Consider the following 25,355-nt stretch of genomic DNA (forward strand, 5'->3'; position numbering starts at 1 on the left):
ATCTGAACGATTCTTTTACCTAAATGATGTGAAACGAGTCAATTTACCGGATATGTATATGCGATTTATCGTCAATGTAACAGAAGGCGTTGTCCAGGAAAAGTTTATTTTAAGTTACACTTAAAACTTCTGAGCAATGAAAACATCTGAGCAATTAACACGTGGCCGAGCGGTTCTAGGCGCTTCAGTCCGGAACCACGCTGCTGTTACGGTCACAGGTTCGAATACTACCTCGGGCATGGATGTGTGTGATGTCCTTAGGTTAGTTACGTTTAAGTAGTTCTAAGTCTAGGGAACTGATAACGTCAGATGTTAACTCCCATAGTGCTTAGAGCCATTTTTTTGAGCAGTTACCATCTGTAATATCGTTTAATAAAGGTCATTGTTTCATCATATGTTGTAGGTATGGATAGCACTATTCTTCTCAAGTTTTGATGGATTATTTATGATGGTGATCAAAAGTATCCGAACACCCCCAAAAACAAACGTTTTTCGTGTTAGGTGCACAGTGCTGCCACCTACTGCCAGGTACTCCATATCAGCGATCTCAGTAGGCATTAGACATCGAGAGAGAGCAGGATGGGCACTCCGTGGAACTCAAGGACTTCGAACTTGGTCAGGTGAGTCGGTGTCATTTGTGTCATCCGTCTGTAAGCGAGATTTCCACACTCCTAAACATCCCTAGGTCCACTGTTTCGGATGTGATAGTGAAGTGGAAACTTGAAGGGAGACGTACAGCACAAAAGCGCACAGGCCGACCTTGTCTGTTGACTGACAGAGAACGCCGACAGTTGCAGAGGGTCGTAATGTGTAATAGGCAGACATCGTTCCAAACCATCACACAGGAATTCCAAACTGTATCAGGATCCACTACAAGTACTCTGACAGTTAGGCGGGAGGTGAGAAAACTTCGATTTCATTATCAAGCGGCTGGTCATAAGTCACACATCACGCCGGTAAATGCTAGACGCCGCCTCTCTTGGTGTAAGGGGTGTAAACATTGGACGATTGAACAGTTAGAAAACGATGTGTGGAGTGACGAGTCACGGTACACAGTGTGGCGATTGGATGTCAGGGTGTGGGTATGGCGAATGCATGGTGAACGTCATGTACCAGCGTGTGTAGTGCAAACAGTAAAATTCGGAGCCCCTGGTGTGGTCGTGTTTTTCATGGAGGGAGCTTGCACCCCTTGTTGTTTTGCGTGGCTCTATCAAAGCACAGCCCTATATAAATGTTTTAAGCACCTTCTATTTCCCACTGTTGAAGAGCAATTCGGGGATGGCGATTGCATCTTTCAAACCGATCGAGCACCTGTTCCTAATGTACGGCCTGTGGTGGAGTGGTTGCACGACAGTAATGGACTGGCCTACACAGAGTCCTGACCTGAATCCTATAGAACACCTTTGTGCTGTTTCGGGACGCCGACTTCGCGCCAGGCCTCACAGACCGACATCGATACCTCTCCTCAGCGCAGCACTCCGTGAAGAATGGGCTGCCATTCCCCAAGAAACCTTCCAGTACCTGACTGATTGTATGCCTGCGAGAGTGGACGCCAACATCAAGGCTAAGAGTGGCCCGACAACATATTGAATTCCAGCATTACCAATGGAGGGCCCACTAACTTGTAAGCCATTTTCAGCCAGGTGTCCGGTTACTTTTGATCATATAGTGTATGTGCTCTGACGGTGCACTTAAAGTATCTAATCTCTGGCCGTGGGTGAACACCACGTACTATTCTTATTGCTCGCTTATTTGCAGCCAATATTTCCTTTCTAAGTGATGATTTACTCCACAGAATTATTCCGTAAGACATTATTGAGTGGAATCATGCACATAATGTTAGGAGATTGATTCGTTTGTTTCCATGACTAGCAGTTAATAAAAGAGCAGAGGCAGCTGAACTTAATTGTTTGAGCAGCTCAGTAAAATGCTTCTTCCACTTCAAGTTCCAAGGTATGTACATCCAAAAACTTGGAGCGTTCTATCCTGTTTGCTGAGTCCTGTTCATTTCCACGTTATTTATTGGTACGAATCTATTTGTTGTGCGTTTTCTCAAAATTAAGAGAGAGTTCTTTCTCAGAGAATCACTATGGTTCTTTGAGAAACACAATGAAGTATCTCCTCTGTTTCCTTCTCTCTCATGGTAGGAATTATTACAGCGCTACTATCATCTGCAAAAAGTACCAATTCTGCTTGAAGAATATTAAGTGGAAGGTCTTTCACATACATAAGGAATAGGAGTGGACCCAAAGTAGAACGTTCTGGGAGTCCCTTCGTGATTCCTTCCTAGTCACTGAAATGTTCTCTCCTTTCTACATTTTTTGTGTTATTCAGCATAACGTATTGCATTTTCTTTGTTAAATATGATTCAAATCAGTTGTGTGTAAAGCCATCAGTTCTGTAAAACGGGAGTTTTTCTAAGAAAGTAACGTGGTCTACACAATAAAAGACATAGTACGAGATCACAAAAAACCAACAGGCGAAACTTTGTTATTTAAGTCGTGTAATATTTGAAGAGTAAATACGTAAATAGCATTCTTTGTCGAGCAACACTTCTGGTGATCAAACTGTGAAGCGCTTAGTATGTTGTTTCTACTTGTATGTGAGACTACGGCTGAGTACATTACTTTTTTGAATATAGAGGAAAAATACAACAGGAAGGATATGGTGGGTAATTATTAAAGTCTCTCATGTCACCTTCTTATAGAGAAGCTTGACAATTGCATATTTTAATCTACCTGGAAAAATTCCCTGTGCCGGTGATGCATTACACATATCAGAACATATTAAGAATTGTTTGAAATTCCGTGAACATGATACGAGTTATCGGTTTCTCCGTGTGCTGAATCCTCAAATGTTTGTTGATTTAAAGAAAAACCGCTCTAGGTGCTGTCGAGAACTTTATTGAGTCCACTACCACTTTTGACCTTTACGCTAGGCCATTTCCAAGTGGTTCTGGAAAGTTTATGAAATACGTATAAACATGATATACGTATAAACATTGTATTTAACAGAAAATGAGAAAACATGGTTTATTTATGCATGATATAAGTACACACAGAGTATCAAACTTACACTGTGGTGTAGACAGACAACTTCCAAATGATAAAAATACAAGCCAGATGGATTTAAAGTGTTATGTACCCAATGATACCGCGAGAGATAGGGGTGTGTGAACATTAAGCCTCTAATGACTTTATTATTTACTACATTATAAATATTCTTTGGGCTTAAGATGTTTATGTCTTGACATCTTAGGAAATTCCAAAGTGCATGTTTTACAAGTAAAAGACTAAAATAGCTTTCTGATTTAACATAAGCGTAAAATAGTTGCTGTGGATGGGCCATCCCAGTCAATTACCTCCTCTGATGTACAAAAGTGGAATCACATGGAACTGCAGCAGTCCTCTGTTTTTACATATGACATTTCAAAACTACGTGAATATGGCCTAAAACAACTGCCGAAACTAGTAATGGACTGAAAGAAGTTCTTAACAGCAACTGGAGCAGTTTTTTCGCGAATAAAATGCCGTATGAGCATTTGTTGTTTAGAATTTTTATAATTCTATTAATTTGAGTGAATGATGTTGGTGCTACTTTTAGTTGCCTAAAAATCGCTCTAAGCACTATGGCACTTAACATATGAGGTCATCAGTCCCCTAGACGTAGAACTACTTAAACCCAGCTAACCTAAGGACATCACACACATCCATGCCGGAGGCAGGATTCGAACCTGCGACCATAGCATTTAGTTGCCTAAAGCGTGGACTGACATTTTTAAAAAATCGCTCGTATTTTCAACTGAACCATTTAGTCTCATTTTTGCCGTTATATTTATAAAGTGTTTGTCAAAAGTACTTGAAATTGTGAATTGTTAGTTATAAAATTGTAAATTAATTTAATTGTTGTGGTATCTTGTACACTGACTGGTTGTCTTGCCTCCCATTACACAATACCCCAGGCAGTTTTAATATCTGAATTATTAATTTCGACCAGAACATGCTAAGTTTAGGACGTTTTAATCTCTTGCCATAAAATATTACAGTATTTTTTGTAGATTGCAAGTAACGTAGGATCTTGACTTATTCTAATCTCTACATAAATTACCCTTTGCCTCTTTCATAAAATGCCAATCTCTTTATATAGCCATGTGGTAATTGTTTTCTTGATGGAATTAAAGGAAAATTTTTAGAAAATCTACTTAGAAATATTGACACAAATTTGTTGTGAAATGAATTGAATTCCACTTTGTCATTTCGTTCTATGTATATCTCAACCCATACTGGTACTACATCTCTTATTTTGTTCTTATAACACTGTACTCTGGCCTCATTCAACAACCTCAGTGTTTTGTGTGAACAAGCCTCAGAGCTGTAAGGTGCTACATTGTTTACTACCTTTAATTGCGCATTATGATCAGAGAGTCCATTAACAATGGGTAAAAATTGTTTCAGCCGGAGCATTGTCCATAAAAATGCTATCCTGTTGTCTTGCTGCACACGAGTTGGGATTTTACCACTGAAACCCGACTGAATCAGCCAAGTAACGCTTCCGGTTCAATTTACTTATCAGAATCTTTTGTAGTGGTCACACCTCAGGTCAGGATTTGTAGTGGATGTGGGAGCTGAGCGGGTCAGGAGGTGACTGATGCTGCTAGTGCGTGAGACAGAATTGGGAGCTGGTGTGGATGACATATGCCTTAAGGCGGCAATGAAACACCGTTCTCTAGAATTACATTCATTACGTCTAATTTACAGTACGGCTTGAAAGAAGGCGTGGTGATTCGCACACTAGAGTGCGGCAAGGAATGCGGACACAGTGCTTCGTCGGCTACGGCTATTGGGCAGGTCAGGACCCAGCGGCGGTGTCGTGCAGGTGGCTGCGAGAGGGGTCTGTAGGCGCAAGGCTACCGTAGTTCAGCGGCAGCTAATGCGGCCCGCCCGGCGCCTTACAAAATGGTTCTGTACGCAGATACCAAACGGGCCGCAGCTGTTGTGAAGGTGGAATCCCAAGACTCAAATCAGCAACACAATGTACAGCCAGTGGGGCAGTACAAGATACTGCCAGGGAGGCGGTACTCAGATGTCTCACTCCACAGGCTGTAAACGGTAGTCTGCAGTCGCTTGCTAAGGCCCTTCACCAGAGTGAGGCTCCGACTCGCCCATATCTTCTCCAAACACGGCAGTGGCCAAACAGCAGTGGCAGCCTGCAGTGATTAAGTCCCACTTCAGCTATCTGGCTGTGGTCTTGGAGGTGAAAACTTCTCTCGGCAGCTGGCAGCACTTAATGAGTTGTCAGTCAAGTTACTCTGTAACTAGCGAGACTGTCATTCTGTCAGAACTAGAGATGCAGATGGGATGACCAGACATTGAATCTGTGGCCTTGCAAACGGTCGTATTTAAAGTGGACTTAGCCGGCCGGAGTGGCCGTGCGGTTCTAGGCGCTACAGTCTGGAGCCGAGCGACCGCTCCGGTCGCAGGTTCGAATCCTGCCTCGAGCATGGATATGTGTGCTGTCCTTAGGTTAGTTAGGTTTAATTAGTTCTAAGTTCTAGGCGACTGATGACCTCAGAAGTTAAGTCGCATAGTGCTCAGAGCCATTTGAACCATTTTTTTAAGGTGGACTTAATGTCCCTGCGGCCAGTGATGCGGCCATGAGTCCTCATATCTGTACGTGTCAGCGGCGCCTAAATTATTGTCACTTCCCCTTGCCTTCGCACTTCCCGTCAGTGCTAGGACGCCATGGAGCGGCTAAGTTCGGCAGTTACTTGTTATGGCTCCGTAGTGCAAGGCTCGCAGAATGACGCGTGAGGTGCGGTCATACTGTACCGTTTGTGCTTCTTGATTTCAGCTCGCCTCGCTGTGGAAATGTAATACGAGCGGCGGCCTACCTTCTGCAACACTGCGATCTATGCGTGTGCCAGATACGGGTTGTAAGACGACGGTTGAGCCGGCTTCGATTCCCTGCCGCCTGCCGCACGTAATAACTTTCAACATTTGTATGCGTACCCGGAAATTGAATTTGCTGTGCAACGCATTTAAGAAAACTAGATTTAAGTCTTCAGAAATCAAAATTTCTTCTTGCCTGACAAGTAGCTCAATGACGTATCTAGGGCTCACACAAGTAGCTTGAAGTTCTTAGAGGGGATCTGTAGACTGTTACAATTACAGGAAAAGTATTCTGCAGTAACAGCTCACAAGCACATGCTCTAGCTTCCGATAAACACAAAAACTGCATCTGAATTGGTCTTGGATGGTCCAACTCTACCGATCGACCGACTTGTTAGCCAAGGCCGATAGGCGTCACAGGATGCGGATACGGAGGGGACGTGAGCAGCACACCGCTCTCCCGGTCGTTGTCAGTTTTCGTAATCAGAGCCGGTACTTCTCAGTCAAATGGCTCCTCTAAAATTTCTTGGACTTTCCCTGCGATTCGTTGTCATCTCATAGAATCAGGCGTACTGCCAATGGTCCGATTATTCCCAACACGATATTTCGACGCCATCACTCAGCGTCTTCATCAGGTTTTTCCTGAGGATGGAAACACCTGATGAAGACACCTAGTCGCGTCGTTGAAATAACTTGTTGGGAAGAAGCGGACCATTGGCAGTATGCCTGATTATGAGAGACGACAAGTAGTTCCTCAATTGGCCTCGCAAGGGCTGAGCGCAGCCCACTTGCCAACGGCGTTCGGCACACCCGGGCAGTCACCCATCCTAGTGCTAGCCAAGCCCAACAGTGCTTAATTCCAGTGATTTGACGGGAACAGGTGCTACCACTGCGGCAAGACCGTTGGCTAGGTAACGACTGCTTGTATCAATATTTTTGACTTTGTGTCCAACATTTACGTATCTTACGATGCTCCTTATTCGCTACTCACTCTACATGAAAACGACTCTACAGAGGCACCGAAAATTGATCACCTCAGGATTTCCCACATTTTCTAGACACTTAAGAATCTCATCCGCCTTGTTTCTCAGCTGTCTAATCTTCTGATGAAAGATACTGAACTTATTTTTGTTAACTGTTACATACATTATGGTCTTGTTCTATTCTTAACTCTTTCAAGGCTGTCTATCTGTAACCTGATTCTAACCTAAAAAAAAAATGTGCTCCTCTGACGCTAGCAGTCACAGGAATTGTGCCCTGTGTGCTTCCAGTCCCCCTTACACTGTGTGCAAGTGCCCAACTAACCTGTCCTTCTCCTGATATTCAGGTACAGGCCATGCTTTACGTAATCCTGTCTCCCAATTGCAGCAACAGGAACAGCAGATATATGAGACTTTGTTCCATTCAAAAGCAACCCACTTAGATTTTTGTTTACATGGGTGACAGCTCTGTTAGCCCAGGGCTGGTCAAACCCTATACGATGTGTGCTGCTGCTGCTTCTGCTGCTCCTATGCCCCCCATGCCACATTGAATAGCATACTCATGTTGCTAGCCAGACTATATCCTGCTCCTCCTACTATTTATACCTGACCTTCTTTGTCACCTGCCTAAGCTTCTACACTTAGCTTTTCTTGTAGAATTCAGTCTGCAGCCCTTCAGTGAAACTATCGAAGAGCAGAACCCTTTTCTTTCTACTTGCCTTTCCTACCGTCCTAGCCTTAAAGTTGTTCCTACGAGTCTGTTGCTCTTCACTTTCCTCAAAAACTGGCTGAGGCTCTTTCCTGTTTCAGGTAACAAGTCAAACATGTTTTCTAACCAGAATTTCAAATATGACTTCAGAGGTTTTCTACTTTGTTTATTACTTATTATCTAGTCCAGTTCCCATTTTCTCCTTCCCCCTCCAACCTATCTAACTGAAAAAACACCGTCTTTAATTCTATCTGGGGAATAAAAATCCATGTTCCACGATTGTCTTGTCTCGGTTTCATAATCTATAAGTCCACAGCGGATACTCATCAGATACTTAATGGCCTCTTCACCCCAATTAATCACCTGCCCACATTCCTGACATGTTTCTCATGTAATAACCTACAACAACATCCACATTTATTCCACATGATGGTAATCTATTGTAAAAAGCACTAACACGCACTAACACTACAAAAAAGTAAAAATCAGGAAAAAATTATCTTCCGAGGTGTTGCGTAGCTAACTACCAGATGTTTCGTGGGCATAGAAACTAGAAGGAAACATCCCGCGGATATTCATGGAACGTAAGTTTTAGATCACAGGAGAACTCGATACGAATGAAAACTGAAACAGAATGATGTTTTTGACAACAATATTAGACGAACACTATCCAGAAGTACTGAAAAAGAAGTATGCAGTTGTTTATACCAAAGTAGCAACGCCAGAAGATAGTAAGAATTTGCAGAACAACCTGCAGAGAATTGATGATTGGTTGTTGACCCTGAACGTAAATAAATGTAACGTATTGCGCATATATAGGAAAAGAAATCCACTACTGTACAGCTACACCTACACTATTGATGACAAACACCTGGAGGCAGCGTCTGCGTAAAACATCTAGGCGTAACTATCCAGAGCGCCCTTAACTGGATGGCTACATAAAATAGATAGTGGGAAAAGCAGACACCAGACTCAGATTCATCGGAAGAATCTTACGGAAATGTAGCTCATCCACGAAGGAAGTGGGTTATAAGGCGCTTTTTCGCCGGATTCTTCAGTATTGTTCATCTATCTGGGATCCACATCAGGTAGGACATAGAGGAGGTAGAGAAGATCCAACGAAGACCGGCGCGGCTCGTCACGGGATCGCTTAACTGTCGAGAGGGTGTTACGGAGATGCTACACTCCACTGGCAGACGTTACAAGAGAGGCGTTGTGCATCACGGAGAGATCTACTATTGAAATTTCGTCACAGCTCTTTACAGGAGAAGTTGGACAACATATTACTTCCCCCCCCCCCCCCCCCCCCCCCCCCCACGTACATCTCCCATATTGACCACGAGGAGAAAATTCGATAAATTAGGGACAATACAGAGGCTTACCGACAATCATTCTTCCCACGCACTATTCACGAGTAGAACAGAGTTGGAGGGGTCAGATAGTGATACCGAAAGTACGCTCCGCCACACATGATTAGGTGGCTTGCGGAGTATGATGTAGGTGTAGATGTAATGTGTTCTAAATAACTCACTGATGGTGCTGATGAACGTAGTAACGAAGAATATGCATACATCTGAAGATCATCATGGGTGGGGAACTTTACACAACAACTGATCGCAAGTGGCTGATCTGATGTCGATGATTCATCGTTTACTGACTTAATGGATTATCAAAGCGATATTTCCATAATTCTGTTCCGCGTTTACTAAAGAATAAGCCGGCCGGAGTGGCCGAGCGGTTAAAGGCGCTACAGTCTGGAACCGCACGACCGCTACGGTTGCAGGTTCGAATCCTGCCTAGGGCATGGATGTGTGTGATGTCCTTAGGTTAGTTAGGTTTAAGTAGTTCTAAGTTCTAGGGGACTTATGACCACAGCAGTTGAGTCCCATAGTGCTCAGAGCCATTTGAACCATTGTACTAAAGAATATGCGTAGGTTTGTAGCCTGTAAACTGCGTTCTTGTAAGTTCTCTTGAGAAATTTGAGATATTCATATGACTTGACTCGCAAACCTGGGTCACGTGTTACTTATATCTCGTGCTTCTATGGTTGTGGTCTTGAGTCCGAAGTATAAACTGAAGCAGCGTCCCTCTTCATCTCTGCATAAACCTTGCACTACATTCATCTGAACCTGCTTACCCTAAATTCCCTTCATTACCACATTAATTATTAATTTATTCTTGGTGGGTTCTATCAATCTATCCTTTGTTTTAATTCAACTCTTTTACCCGATTTCGACGCACTACCTTTTCAGATCTACTCAATATTCCCATCCAATCTTCAGCATTGTTCTGTAATACTACAGTTCAAAAACTATTCGTTCTTGTCGGTACTATTTATAGTCCACGTTTCACTTTGGTTAAGGCTGCACCCTAAATAATTCCACAAAATTTTATATTTATGTCAAAACTTTTAACTTTTTTTTCAGAAACGCTTTTCTTGTTATTACCACTGTGCTTATCATATGCTCTCTACTTCGGCAATCATCAATCAATATGATAACAAAATAACAGTCTTATTTCTTAATTTAATCCCTTCAGCATCACCACTGTAGTCCATTAGCCCCTTTTTTTTTAGCTTTGTTGACGTTAATTTTACAACCTATTTTTAAGGCAGCATGTATTTCATTCAACTGATCTGCGAGATCCTTTGTCGTGTGACACCACTGCAATGTGATCGGTAAATCTTAAAAGTTTTATTCCTTCTCCCTGAACATCCAGTCTTTTTCAATAAAGACTACCAGTTTCTTCTATGATTCATTCATGTAAAAAACTAGTGACAAGAAGGATTGACAGCAATCTTGTCTCACTCAATTCTCAGTTACTGCCTACTTTTCATATCCTTGGACTTATAACTGCATTCTGTACAAGTTGTAGATTGGCTTTCGCTCCCTGTATTTTACCCCTGGCAAGATTATAGTTTCAAAGAGTGTATTCCAGTGAACATAGTCAAAAGCTGTTTCTCAATCTACATAACAGTTGATTGGCATTTCTTAATCCTGTCCTCCACGGTAGGTCGTAGTGTCTCTCGCTTGGCGTATTCAGTCATTTTTGCGGAACAAACACTCATCTTGCCCCACGACGACCTCTCCCCTTCGTTTGAGCCTTATGTAGCCATGCTTAAAACTTCTGTAGATAATTTTTTTTGCTGTTTTGTAACTGATGATTCGGTAATACTCAAAGCTGTCGGCCCCTGCCTTGTTCAGTATTGAGATTGATGTATTCTTCTGTAAGTACGAGGGTATTTCACATGTCCCATGTAGACTATATACCACATGGAACAGTTTTGCCATTGTGGGTTCTCCCAAGGATCTTATTAATTCTGAAGAAATGTCTTCCAGCCCAAGTGCCTTCTTCTGATTTACATCATTCGGGTATTCTCCTCACGATAGCAGTCCCCTATCTCATTTTCAGCCATTTCCTTTTATCTTTCCGCAGTACTGTCGTAAAGCTCCTTTTCAGTGTAAAACCATTCCGTATATTTCTTTCACCTTTCAGCCTTTTCTTGTTTGATTGACACTTGCCTTCTATCAGAGCTCTTGATGTTCGGGTGAAAATCGAAATGGTTTGATATTATTTAGCATGTGACCTAATGTAATGGTTGAAAAATACCTGGAAGCTGCTAGTTTCGACCTAAATTCATCTCTAACTGTAGACGAAACTGCATAGAGAAAGCCCCCACGTTTTCATCCTTTTTAGAAGAAATTCTATTAAAATTTGTTTAATTGAAAGACATTGTTTACACCTTTTTTGTTTTAATAAATGAGTGAGATTCGTTACAAGTCCAACTCTAACTCACACCTTATAGCTGATGCGTTTATTTGCTCCTACACCGTAATTTCACAGGTGGAGCTCAAAACCAGTATACAGACGCTGGACTTCCAGGTGACGGAGGGCGGCAGTAACTTCAGCGTGGGCCAGAGGCAGCTGCTGTGTCTGGCGAGGGCCATACTCAGGAACAATAGGATCCTGGTGCTCGATGAAGCAACCGCCAATGTCGACCCAGAGTGAGTATGTCCGTAAATTGTCTAACAAGGTAACATAATGTGAGACTCCTGAACACCTTTTCATTCATTACCAACGTGGATGAAATCTTGATGGCTAAGTAATGTATAAGAGCGTAGTCTAAAATAACCTTTCCGATTTTTTTATTCTGTGCTCATTATCGATGACATGTCACACATATTACGAGGTCGACTTTCCCACTTCACTGACGTTCTGTCACTAGTGGTTTCCAAATTGTAGCGTGTAACATGGCGCTGTGTTACGGAACTATACCGGTGCAAGAGGAACAGCGTGCTGTAATCGAGTTTCGAATTCGGAAAGTTTTTCTACATGTGTAGCGCCCTCTTCTTCAGCATGACAATGCCAGATCACACACGAGCTCTGCGATATTTGCAACAATCCGACGCCTTGAGTTCACTGTCATCGATCATCCTGCACACAGTCCCAACTTCACTCCATCCTATTTTCAACTGTTTCCAAAACTGAAATAATCTCTTTGATGACTTCACTTTGATTATGGCAAAGCGGTGATAGTAGAGATGAGGTTGCGGCTCCGTCAGAAATACGGAATTGTGGGTCCGCCTTGATGCAAAACACTTGATTTTTATTTATTGATTCCCAAACTAGTTTCAGCGACAGTATTGCCATCATCAGGAGTTTTCTCAATCCTAAAACATGCAAAAAATAGCATACTTATAAACATTTAAAACAGTATTACCTGTGTACTGTTTGGTTCCAAAATATTGTGTTCTGTGAATCGTTTCATAACGCCTTATTTAAGTTATGTCACAGCATCGATTTTACGTTTGTTGCCGCAGTTTCAGGCGTGCTTTCCGTGGTTTTGTTGCCGTTTCTTCGGTGTACAGCACGTTATCTGCAAGTGTATGAGTGGCTGTTACTAAACAAATGTGAAAAAGAGAACTTACGTCTGTCAGCGTTATATTATTGGATTTGCGGTAGAGCTGTGGATATATTTTTGGTGTGTACTAGGTTGTTACGTAGTTTGTCATGTACTCACATTTGTTGGACGACTTTCAGCTGCTTTTAAACGTAGAAAAACATAACTTCTGCACCTTGTTCGTAGTCCAAAACATTACGCCATGTTGCTGTTCGCGTGTGTGGCAAGAATGTAACGCACATTGCGAAAAGGTTTTGAAAATTGTAGCGGGAGTTAGGACGACTTGTGTCCCTTATTTATGTTTCTGTGTAATGGGGTAGTGGTTTTGTTTGTGGTGTGTGTGGGCATGTGCGTGTGTGTGCGCACGCGCATGTGTGTATTGTGTGTGTGTGTGTGTGTGTGTGTGTGTGTGTGTGTGTGTCAGTCCTCTTAGAGTGCTAAACAATGTGTTGCTGCAAAGTGTTGATTTCCGTTTATTAAAGTTTTCCGCTTCCATTGTGGCCTTTTGCACGTAGTAATTTTATTGTATTATCACTTTTCGGTATAGACTGTTGGTGTGTTTCAGAATGTGTAGATCAGTTTAGATATTAGTGGGGTTGTGGTTTTCATTCTTTATGTGTTCTGCGAAAGCGGAAAATATGCTTTCACTCGACAGAGATCTCATATACTCTGTGTACCTTGTTCAGAACTTTCTGCTTGTTTGTCCTATGTATTGGGCATTATTTGTTTGCAAACAGCCACTCATACAGTTGCAGGTGACTTGCTGTGTGGCGAAGAAACGGCAACAAAAACACAGAAAATATGCCGGAAACTGCGGCAACAAATGTAAAAATCATGCTGTGTCGTAACGTAGATAGGTTGTAATGTTGTTGCATTAATTTGTTATGAAAGCGGTGCTGATAGACAATAAAAGCGGTTTAAAAGCTGTGAGCTGTCTGGGGAAGTTAACCTTGAATTACTGCGCAACTGTTTCACCAGGTATCCAGTCTAGCTTACCAAGTTCCCAACAAGACTAACATTCACTCCAATCTTTTAATAGACATACGACAACCGGTGATATATATATAAAAGAGAATTTAAATAAAAAGAAATAAATCAGTTTATATTTGGAAATATATTTTAACATTGAAATCTCAGCATATTAAACTTGATTCATAACTAAACTGGTGCCTTATTTAGCATTGTGAAAATGTGAGTTTGTAATCTTACGGAACACATCAAATATGGAGCCAAGATTGAGAGACTGCATACAACACTGCATTCATAAAATAACACACAAAAAACGTTGAAACATATGCAAGAGGAAATTAACCACTACCAACCGATTCAATTTTCACCCAAAGAAGTTACGTTCGTAGCGCAATCCTGTCCGTCATGAAATTACCACACACTGGTATACTAAATTCATACTAACTCTCTGTGAAATCTTCCCGAAAAGAATATCCGAGGGCTACTTTGATGCTTACACCACATGCTTCACGTGGTCAACTTGGTTTACACAAAGAGTATAACTCCACAATAATTTTGATAATTCAAATAAATTACATCGAAACGCAATTTACTAAAGAAAAACCTCGAACTGGTTACTATCGTCTTGTTATTAACCTGATGGGTCAAACAATTGTATAAGCACGTGGTACTGGTCTTACAAAGTACACCCCACGTGGGTTGAACATAAAGAAAAGTTGCTGTATTGAAAACTATTGTCAAGACGAGACGTTATAATCTCACGCACATTCACATTTAAGATTGATGATCTTAGTTAGAGTTACTGATCGACACATGGTTCCATTTTACTCACAAAGTAGTGACAAAGCAACTACTGGAAGATATTCTGAACTTCACACTCGAAATACACTGCATTGCAATTTAAGATAACATTAGATATTTTAGAGCTAAACCTGAAATAAAAGTGATTAAATTTTCAGTTAGGCTGAACTTAAGAAATCCATTGTCCTACGTACTTAGCAGAGACGCGCTTAGCCGGAGATCTTACCACCTCAGACGCTCGCCACGGACAGACTGATCTGCTGGGCTCCTACCGAGCGTGCTTCACAAATACAAACGGAAGTGACCGGAGAGGCAGCTCCCTATACCAACATGACAAGCGACGGACAGGACCATACTAAGAATAGAAACCTCTCTGCTTCTAGAAAGCGTAGCTGCCTGTTCCGACGTTGTTCCTACTGTTCTCTAGCAGACAGGCTTGTCTGCTACCATCAAGGATGCAACTAGAAATACATTTGCTCATTCATTCTTTCACACAGAAGGGAAGGGGGATGACAGTATCTTATCATATACAGTATATAAAAGAAAGCGGATGTAGGTTCCGTATGAGACTGTGTGACATGAATTACATGTAAACTGTGTTTTAAAGTGTAGTAGTGTGACAGATCGTTCTTGTTTATGTGTAAAAGCAACACGTTTCACTGCTTAGTCTCCTCCCAGATAGTCAGAAACACCACAGTAAATTTAGAAGAGGAATTTATGCCGTAAATGACAACAGATTTAAGAAATTAACATGAAAGGAATCCAACTGAGACCTATCAAGGTAAAGGGCGAGAAAATTTCACAGGTCAGAAACGTGCTACGTGTAAAAATCATCACGTGAAAGACAGCCTCGTTCTATGGCAGGTAGAAGAGCAGGAAATCCCACGATAACACGATGTCGACTACATTGGCTACGCAGTCCAAACCCTGGCTTAACACTGCGCAGGAACTGTACGCCATTTAAAACAGGGACAAGTAGATACGGACAATGACAGAAGACAGCTTGGAGATAAGGCACGGAATGAATATCTAAGAACCTGAAACCTGTAGCGCATAGCCTTGCACCGATAGTTGTAATAACGGTAGCGGCGGAAATTGAAATTAGCGACAGCAGTTTGCTCGCTGAGAGCGGAGTTGTGGCGGATACCGTATAGGGACGAGCAAGCTGGCTTGTTTGAAACTGATTCAGCGATAGATGTTTCCGTCCTCTTATCACTAGTAATATCACACGCAAATCCGAGGAAAAGAGAAGAAGAGAGGTGGCGTTAGTTTTAACTTTTGTCGCGAATAACGCAGTTCGTGAGTCATCTTGATCTGCCGAGTAATATTATTTATGTGGCTTTTGAAAGAGGTCATGCTACAATAACTGCACTGGAATACCTTGTTGACAATGTCTTTAATTTATTTATCCAAATTTGGCGAAGTTTTGTAAGCTGCTTCTTCAGTTTTAAAACGTTGTGAAATAGGTAGCGGAAATCACAAGTAGCCTTACTTATCTTTCATATATTCTAGACTGTAGACTTCCTGAAACTGAAGGAAGTTTGCAGTGTAGAACTGGACGATCGGAAATCAAACGTTTATCTAGTATTTCAGTACCAGCTCTTCCTAGCTGCCTTATACGATAGAGAACTCACTCAAAATTGCTAAAACTATAAGCGCAGATGCGTCAATATCAACTGAACACCACCTGTTAACGCCTCGCATTACCTACAATGTGTATCTCACAAACATAAAAAAGCGAATAATACACACTGTTATCATCCAAACTAATACACATTATTAACTCTATATGAAGACGTATCTACAGCTTTCAGTAGGCAGAACGTTAGCGACTCAATAATCTGTAACACATAAATTATGCTAACTTATGTTGCAGGACTGATGCTCTCATTCAGGCTACAATCCGCAGGAAGTTCAAACACTGTACAGTGCTGACGATAGCCCACAGACTTAACACCATTATGGATTCTGACAGAGTCCTCGTGATGGACGCAGGGACTAAAGTGGTAAGCTCTACTTTTTAGAAAAAGTAGCTTTTTAACTAACATATGTTCCACGTAACACAATTCCCGAAAGTTCCTGTTACTTTACTTCATTTAGGGTAAACTTGCTCTGTAGTACAAGAATTATTCATAAGCCTAACATTAACGAAAACACAGCAGATAGTTCATTTTCTTTTTGAATGACGATAGACCACACACTCTCAAGATATGTATTAAATTTCCCTTTCTATTTGCAATATGAAATTCTGGATAATTGCATACGGAGGCAAACTTCGGCGTGATTTTTTAATGTAAAAAATTGCCAGCGTCAACAGCACAGCATTTCCAAGTTACAAGAGTTGTTGATACTTTAACTCATCTAGTAGACCAAACTCCAGCAGTTATCTAAACTAGAAGACTTATGCTGATTTCGTATTTGTTGAATTTAAAAATCTCGGAATCCATCGGCACAGCAATCCCGTTGAAAATCTGACTAGTATGGACCAAACGCAAACAACCAACTATTTACTGCGATTCTCGTCAGTGAGAAATAAATGTCACTTACATCCTCAATGAATCGGTTGAAGTTCTGGCTCACTCAACCCTTTAGCCATTACATAAAACAACTATAGGTGGCTTAGATTATAGGGCAAAAGATAATGTTGTGAGTTTGAATTATTATTTGGTTTTTGCAACCAGGAAATTTGAACCATAGACCAGCATAAATAAGTGTTACAGACTTCGCTGTTTTTCTTGGATGCCATGTTACTGTCAACGTCATGACAATAAAAAATCAAAGAAAACTGTCAACTGCGGCATAATGACCTGATGAATGTACAGTGATGTCCAAAATTAAAGCAACAAACCGCTGTTTCCCCGTCTTGTGTGTAATTCATGGTGTAGTCATACAAACTTTCGACAGATCTTCGTACAATCGTGTTCTGCATGGAAGGTGGCATTCCGGTCAACGGATAACCACGGCAACGATGACGTCAGGGCACCTATCAAACGGTGTAGTGCGTGCTGTGTGTACAGCCACAGACAGGACGATATGGCACAAAGAAGACGCCTATCAGACTCTCTGCGGTGGAGAGAATGAAAGTAGGACAGTTGCAAACTGATGAGGCCCGATGCTTTAATGTGAGTCGTTCTATTGTTTCACGGATGTGGCGACATTTAATAGAGGCCGAAACAGTATCCCGAAGACCAGGGCAGAGCCGACCGACGTGTGATATCAGAAAGAGAGGAGTGTTGTTTGGCTTCAAGGGGACGACGGTACCGCCTTAGTACTGCACGACAACTGGCATTTGACCTCGCAGCATCCACTGGACGTGTTGTACCGAGGCAAACGGTGTACAGAAGGCTTCGGCAGGGTGGCCTTTGTTGTCAGAGACTTGCTGTATGTGTACCCTTCACAGAAGGGAGCGTCTAGAGTGGAGTCGCCGACGCACCACCTGGACGATGGTCTGCGGACCAGTGTTCTTTCCACAGAAAGGCCCGATTTGGTCTGGTAGTGATTCTCCAAGCATTCGCATCTGTTAGGAACGAGGAACTGGATTTCGGGACTCAAGCATTGTGTAAAGACACAGATATCAAGGAGGATCCCTAATCGTGTGGGCAGGGATTATGTAGACCACTCGAACTCCTCTTCGTGAAATTGTACGCATGAATCGGCAAGGTTTAACTACTATCAAGTATCGTGACGAAATCTTGGGACTCTCATGTGCAGTTGTTGCGAGGAGAGGCGGATGCAGAATTCGTATTGATGGACGATAACGCTCGACCTCATACAGAACAGGGGGTTGATGTTTTCTTGGAAACGGAAAGTGTTGCACTCATGGCGTAGACTGCTCGCTCTCCCGATTTGAATCCCATAGAACATTTGGGATGCACTAGGGAGACAGGTTGCAACTCATCAGCATACATCAACCACTCTTCAAGACTTGTGAGCAGCTCTCGAGGAAGAATGGGCGTTATAGCCTCAACATGAGAGTGGTGACATCATTCACACCATGCCCTGTCATCGTCGGGCTTGTATTGTTGCGAGACGTGCTCACAGTCCGTACTAAGTACATTAACCAGTTGTCGGAATGTGTGAGCAAATCCAGTAAGTTGGAAAACGAAGAAAATTTTTGTTTAACATTTTGTGTATAGCAGTTATTTATGTTCTGTATTCTTTACCTTGCTTCTACTTTACTATCATCTGTTTATACTGTTTCGTGGTAAAATAAACCCAACCTCGCGTAATACCCATTTCTTGCTTTTATTGTGGACACTAGTGTATTTTTCAGTCAGTTGTGTTTTTGACGACCGTATGACCATTGTGAAACATATAGTCGTCATGGAACATGAGTTTCCCCCGGTGTGTGAAATATTCAGATAACTTAAGGGAATGCAGCTGGTGACGTCTTCAACATCCTCCGATATTTCGACAGGTGCACAACCTGTCATTTTCAAGGTGCAAATGCAGCAAGCAAGCGCGATGCAAAAGTATTTACAAGCTCGGTTTGTAGAGCATACAGGGAAATAGCGAAAGATAAAACACACACACACCCGCACGCACGCACACACGCACACACACTGTAAATACTAGTGCCACCACAGAAGCAAAGATGACTGATGTCAGAAGTTACCGATATTGAATATTAATAACCAGCAGGTGAGGTAGCATTGACTTCGTCTCTCTGTTTCTTGAAACGGGAATGACCACGATTCCACGCAGAATTTAAGCAAAAACGTCCATCTATATTTATAAGGTCACTCGTTAATTTAATTTCAACTGCTTCCATACCGACGCTATCTCAAAAGCTGAAAGTTCATGCCTGGATCTCTATATTACTTTACTCCGTAGGACTACCGTGCCAAGACAATGTTCTACAGTAGGAAGATTTGTTCGGCTGTTGTAAAATTGTGTGACGCTTGCGCTCTGTACACCGGTCTTCCACGGTCCTGATGGTCTGACCAATATACGAGGTGCATTCAAGTTCTAAGGCCTCCGATTTTTTTTCTCCAGGCTGGAAAGAGATAGAAACATGCGCATTGTTTTAAAATGAGACCGTGTTCATTGCAAATACGTCCCATAAATGGCAGCACCGTACGGCAGATGGAATTTTACCGCCAGCGGCGAGAATGAGAACTGTTTTAAATACTTAAAATGGCGACGTTTTCCTTACTTGAACAGCGTGCAATCATTCGTTTTCTGAATTTGCGTGGTGTGAAACCAATTGAAATTCATCGACAGTTGAAGGAGACATGTGGTGATGGAGTTATCGATGTGTCGAAAGTGCGTTCGTGGGTGCGACAGTTTAATGAAGGCAGAACATCGTGTGACAACAAACCGAAACGACCTCGGGCTCGCACGAGACGCTCTGACGACATGATCGAGAAAGTGGAGAGAATTGTTTCGGGGGATCGCCGAATGACTGTTGAACAGATCGCCTCCAGAGTTGGCATTTCTGTGGGTTCTGTGCACACAATCCTGCATGACTACCTGAAAATGCGAGAAGTGTCATCCAGGTGGGTGCCACGAATGCTGACGGACGACCACATGGCTGCCCGTGTGGCATGTTGCCAAGCAATGTTGATGCGCAACGACAGCATGAATGGGACTTTCTTTTCGTCGGTTGAGACAATGGATGAGACGTGGATGCCATTTTTCAATCCAGAAACAAAGCGCCAGTCAGCTCAATGGAAGCACACAGATTCACCACCACCAAAAAAATTTCGGGTAACCGCCAGTGCTGAAAAAATGATGGTGTCCATGTTCTGGGACAACGAGGGCGTAATCCTTACCCATTGCGTTCCAAAGGACACTACGGCAACAAGTGCATCCAACGAAAATGTTTTGAAAAACGAATTCCTTCCTGCACTGCAACAAAAACGTCCGGGAAGGGCTGCGCGTGTGCTGTTTCACCAAGACAACGCACCCGCACATCGAGCTAACGTTACGCAACAGTTTCTTCGTGATAACAACTTTGAAGTGATTCCTCATGCTCTCTACTCACCTGACCTGTCTCCTAGTGACTTTTGGGTTTTTCCAACAATGAAAGACACTCTCCGTGGCCGCACATTCACCAGCCGCGCTGCTATTGCCTCAGCGATTTTCCAGTGGTCAAAACAGACTCCTAAAGAAGCCTTCGCCGCTGCCATGGAATCATGGCGTCAGCGTTGTGAAAAATGTGTACGTCTGCAGGGCGATTACGTCGAGAAGTAACGCCAGTTTCATCGATTTCCGGTGAGTAGTTAATTAGAAAAAAAGTCGGAGGCCTTAGAACTTGAATGCACCTCGTACGATGTACCTCAACTACAAGGAAAACGATGCACAGTCGCCTTACGCAAACCAATATCGTCCGTTACAGATCCTATAAGAGATCTAATCTTAGATGGTGCTAAAAGACGCCTTTTACAAGCGATTTCCACAAAGCACGATCAATCGAGTTGGAAATATTTCCTGCGTAAGACACAAAGTCCGTAGACTTTGGTGCAACCTTGGTATTACCATTATTCACCCAAGGCCCAGTTGGTCAATAGCGCAATTCACATCTGATCTTTTACTGTAACCATTCTGACGATAGAATACAGGAAAATAGCGAAAGATAAAACACACACACGCACGCACGCACACACACCGTAAATACTAGTGCCACCACAGAAGCAAAGACACAATAAAAGACTTGTGATGATCTCCTGCGACAAGGAACTTTCCTTCAGGAGACTGTTGGTCTTTCTACACTTTTTGTACGATTAGCGCCGATTCTGCGATACGCTAAACCAGACAGTAGATACTCACCTGACAAACTGTCAGCGACAGAGATGACAAGGGACCTATGAACCAAGATACAAGGTACTCCTTCACGTTGAGCATGATGATGACAAATATCGGCCTATAGACACAAATTATTGTAATTTGGCTCCCTATAAACGGCTTATCCCAACGTACCATACACCTTCCTCCTGATCGACACGTCAAGGAGGGGAAGGTTTTCTTTTCCACCTATCTCGTGAAACAAATATTTGCGTGATTTGAATTCAGAAGATCTAAAAAGCTGTTTAAGTTCTCGATACCATGAAGCCAAACAAGAAAAGTATACTTCTAGATAACTGAAAAAAAAAATGCAGGTCTCAATGCTGCAGACTCCAACGGACATTCCTCGATGTCTTCCATAAACAAATTCGCAATAATAAGTGACAACGAGCTTCCCATCACAACTGCATCCGTCTGTTCAAAGTACTCGTCAGCGAATAGAAATTAAGTGGAAGCCAACACATATCGTCAATTCAACGCCGAACCTAAGCTCAATTAATAATAACAAATCAGACAGTGGAACGAGAGCCAGGAGTCATTCCATTGCAATCCCTCTAATTGACGTAAGAAATCCACAGTGTGCTTTATGTGATGCTTACAGCGACGAAACTAGCTGGCTGAACAGAGTAGTAAGGTGTTTTACTAAACGATATGTCGAAGCACCAATGTTGCAGTTGGCCTAAGAGGAGCACCTTTCTCATGGATCTTCAGAGGCCACTACAATAAAAGACTTGTGATGGTCTACTGCGACGAGGAACTTTCCTTCAGGAGACTGTTGGTCTTCCTACACTTTTTGTACGATTAGCGCCGATTCTGCGATACGCTAAACCAGACAGTAGATACTCCATTCTTCGAACGCAATCCTGCTTGTCCAACACCACTATAGTGTTGCCCTAGCCCGCACGTAAAATAAACTGGATCCGCTCTAAGTGAAAATAATGCAGCCTTCTCGCCTATTGATACATTGAAGCGCCATAGAAACTGGTATAGGCATGTTTATTCAAATATAGGGATATGTAAGCAGGCAGAATACGACGCTGCGGTCGGCAACGCCTCTATAAGACGACAAGTGTCTGGCGCAGTTGTTAGATCGATATCCGCTGCTGCAATTGCAGGTTATGAAAATGGAAGTGAGTTTGAACATGGCGTTATTGTCGGCGCACGTGAGATGGGACACCGCATCTCCTAGGTAGCGATGAAGTGGGGATTTTCCCGTAAGACCATTTCACGAATGTACCATGAATATCAGGCATTCGGTAAAGTATCAAACCTCCGACATCGCTGAGGCCGGAAAAAGATCCTGCAAGAACGGGACAAACGACAACTGAAGAGAATCGTTCAGCGTGACAGAAGTGCAACCGTTCTTCTAATTGCTGCAGATTTCAATGCTGGGCAATCAACAAGTGTCAGCGTACGAACCACTCATCGAAAAATCATCGATATGAGCTTTCGGAGCCGAAGGCCCACTCGTGTACCCTTGATGACTTCATGACACAAAGCTTTACGAGTATGGAGACAACCTCATGAATCCATGGACCCTGCATGTCAGCAGGGGAGTTTTCAAGTTGGTGGAGGCTGTGTAATGGTGTGGGGCGAGTGCAGTTGGAGTGATATAGGACCCCCGATACGTCTACATACGACTCTGACAGGTGACACATACGTAAGCAGCCTGTCTGATCACCTGCATTGATTCTTGTCCATTATGCATTCCGATGGACTTGGGCAATTCTAACAGGAAAATGCGACACCCCACACATCCAGAATTGCTACAGATTGGCTCCAGGAACGCTCCTCTGAGTTTAAACACTTCCGCTGGCCGCCAAAATCCCCAGACATGAACATTATTGAGCATATCTGGCATGCCTTGCAACAAGCTGTTCAGAAGAGATCTCCACCCCTCGTACTTTTACCTGATTTATGGACAGCCCTGCAGGATCCATGGTGTCATTTCCCTCCAGCACTACTTCAGACATTAGTCGAGTCCATGCTACGCCGTACTGCGGCCCTGCTGTGTGTTTGCAGGGCCCTGCACGTTATTAAGTAGGTGTATCAGTTTCTTTGGCTCTTTAGTGCATTAGTCTTGGATTAACATGTCCCAGTCAACAAACGGAGAGCTAACCTCCTCTGCAGCACCGCAACGTTTCGTTGTTGCGTTTGTGCTTTGTACACTGGTCTAATTTTGGGCGATTGTCAAATACGTTACGTGGCTGCATTTCCGTTAGATGTTTGAATGTGGGTTCTTGAATCATTTGCAACCAGAGAAATTTCTTAGGTATCCTTGATGTTGAATCATGTTTCTAGGATAACGCTTTTCAAATATGACTACTGACACTATAAAACCCTAATTTCTTTCTTCAGGAATACGATCACCCTCACATTTTGTTGCAAAATCCAAGTGGTTTTCTGTCAAAGCTTGTAGAAGAGACGGGAACTGCAATGGCGGAACAGTTAAAAAATGTTGCTAAGGAGGTGAGCATTTTCTGCTGTAGATTGATATTTATGTCAGTACATGTAAGTAGCTTGACACGAACTTCTGCGATGTTTCCAGAGCTATGCTGAGTTAACTGCTACAACAGAAGAAACAAAGAATGAGCAGATTACAAAACTTTGAAGCTCCGTCAGCGTGCCTCATCGTAAGTACAGTGCCTTGCTGGGGGAGCTGAAGCAAAAGCATTTCTCAGTGTAAATGTTCTTGTAAGCAACTGTGATATTAGTGAATGAGAAACAATAGTAGTTATTACTTGTTACAGACAGTGAGACATGCTGTTAACGTCCTAGCCATGAACCAACGTTTGCATGAAAGAAAGTAATAAATAGAGAATTCTCAAAATTGGCTGTGACATATGTTGTTTTCATGCAACTTGTAAAATGTGCTTTCTGTAAGCGATGCGGCTATGTGTAGATTGACTCTGCGACCAAAAGTTATACAATTGTAACTAAGTTCTGACAATGGGTTCAACTATTTCACGTGTTAAACACACAAACTTCCGTCTGAGAATTATTTCTTTCTTCGCTGTTTAGTAACTAACTGCATTATCTTTCTTGTTTCACAAAAAATGTTACCAAGAGTGTACACACATACTACACACCCGCTTAAATTTACAGTGTTCTTAGTTATTTATTTTTCAACACTATAAAAGCTTTGTTATTATTTTTATCACTTCACTCACAACTGATTGTGGCATAGAGAACGGTAGGAATGGAGAGTGGCTGGAGTTTGTGTGTGTGTGTGTGTGTGTGTGTGTGTGTGTGTGTGTGTAACACTTAACAAATTTTAAACATATTTACTAACAAAACAGAATTGAATAAATCAGAATGCATGAGTAAAGGTAAAGCACAAGGAAACTGATCATCACTCAATCTACAAATACATATTAATTTAATTTCTAGTACACGTACACAGCGTAAGTGGGCTGCTCCTGTGTTGGCAGCGCTGTGTAGCACTTTGCATTGGATCTCTGACTGCACTTTTGTAAGGGACTCTGTGGCTGGTCGGACTCCTTGGAAGTTAATCGCCAGTACTGTTGGGCAGTTGGAAGTTAGTCGCCAGCAGTGATGGAAGTACTGTTGGGCAGTTGGAGGTGAACGGCCAGCAGTGATGGATGTTACATGTGAGAAGTTAGCATTGATGGAGGGTAGAGGTCTGAAGTGGTAGCGTAGGCTAACGATCTGGAAGTATCCGATTTGGAGACTGGAAATTATTCATGATTATGTATCTTTGTACTGGATATCAATGACGATTTATATTCGTATTTGGACTGGATGTCACATTATTAAGGTAAAAAATACATTATTTGGTTTTTAACAAACTCTTTCCTTTGCTAACCACATGCCTATTAGTAGTTAGTGGCTCTAGTAGTTAGAATCTTTTATTTAGGTGGCAGTATTGATGCTCGCTGTATTGCAGTAGTTCGCGTAATGAAGATTTTTGTGAGGTAAGTGCTTAATGAAATGTATACGTTATTGTCAGGATTGCTTCTTATTCAGGGTCATTCTTTTGTATTAATTATTTGAAGTCAGGTTGTAATTTTTTTTTTTTTTTTTTTTTTTTAGCAGTCAGATTGCGTTCCGATAGAATATTGTGGGTCAGTGTTGGCATGGTAAGAAAAAGTAAAGAGAAAGTAGGCTCAGTACGTTCAGCTTTACTCAGCTGTTTCAGAATCAAATAATGTTGAAGTTTCATCTTCTCAGTCATTCAGCAATTTAAGTACAGATTCACACATTTAAATGAAGAAGTTTCAACAGTGGGAAAAATCCTGTACTTCAAAATAAATTTAGCTTTACAGTGACGAGGAGAGCACTAAAAACAGATTAGCGTACCA

General features: G+C 42.3%; 1 protein-coding gene and 1 pseudogene across 1 annotated transcript in view; one reads left to right on the forward strand and one right to left on the reverse strand.

Moving 5' to 3' along the window:
• LOC124594075 (ATP-binding cassette sub-family C member 4-like) overlaps positions 1–23,817 on the forward strand; it is a 282,274-nt gene extending 258,457 nt beyond the window's left edge. The window contains exons 22-25 of the mRNA XM_047132426.1: positions 11,421–11,581; positions 16,124–16,253; positions 23,392–23,502; positions 23,582–23,817. Of these exons, the coding sequence (XP_046988382.1) occupies positions 11,421–11,581; positions 16,124–16,253; positions 23,392–23,502; positions 23,582–23,644 (465 nt within the window). The 3' untranslated portion in view covers positions 23,645–23,817. The remainder of the gene's footprint in view (positions 1–11,420; positions 11,582–16,123; positions 16,254–23,391; positions 23,503–23,581) is intronic.
• On the reverse strand, positions 6,678–6,796 carry LOC124596864 (annotated as a pseudogene).
• Positions 23,818–25,355: the final 1,538 nt, after the last annotated feature.

Source organism: Schistocerca americana, chromosome 2 (assembly GCF_021461395.2).
Source record: "Schistocerca americana isolate TAMUIC-IGC-003095 chromosome 2, iqSchAmer2.1, whole genome shotgun sequence".
Classification (NCBI taxonomy): domain Eukaryota; kingdom Metazoa; phylum Arthropoda; class Insecta; order Orthoptera; family Acrididae; genus Schistocerca; species Schistocerca americana.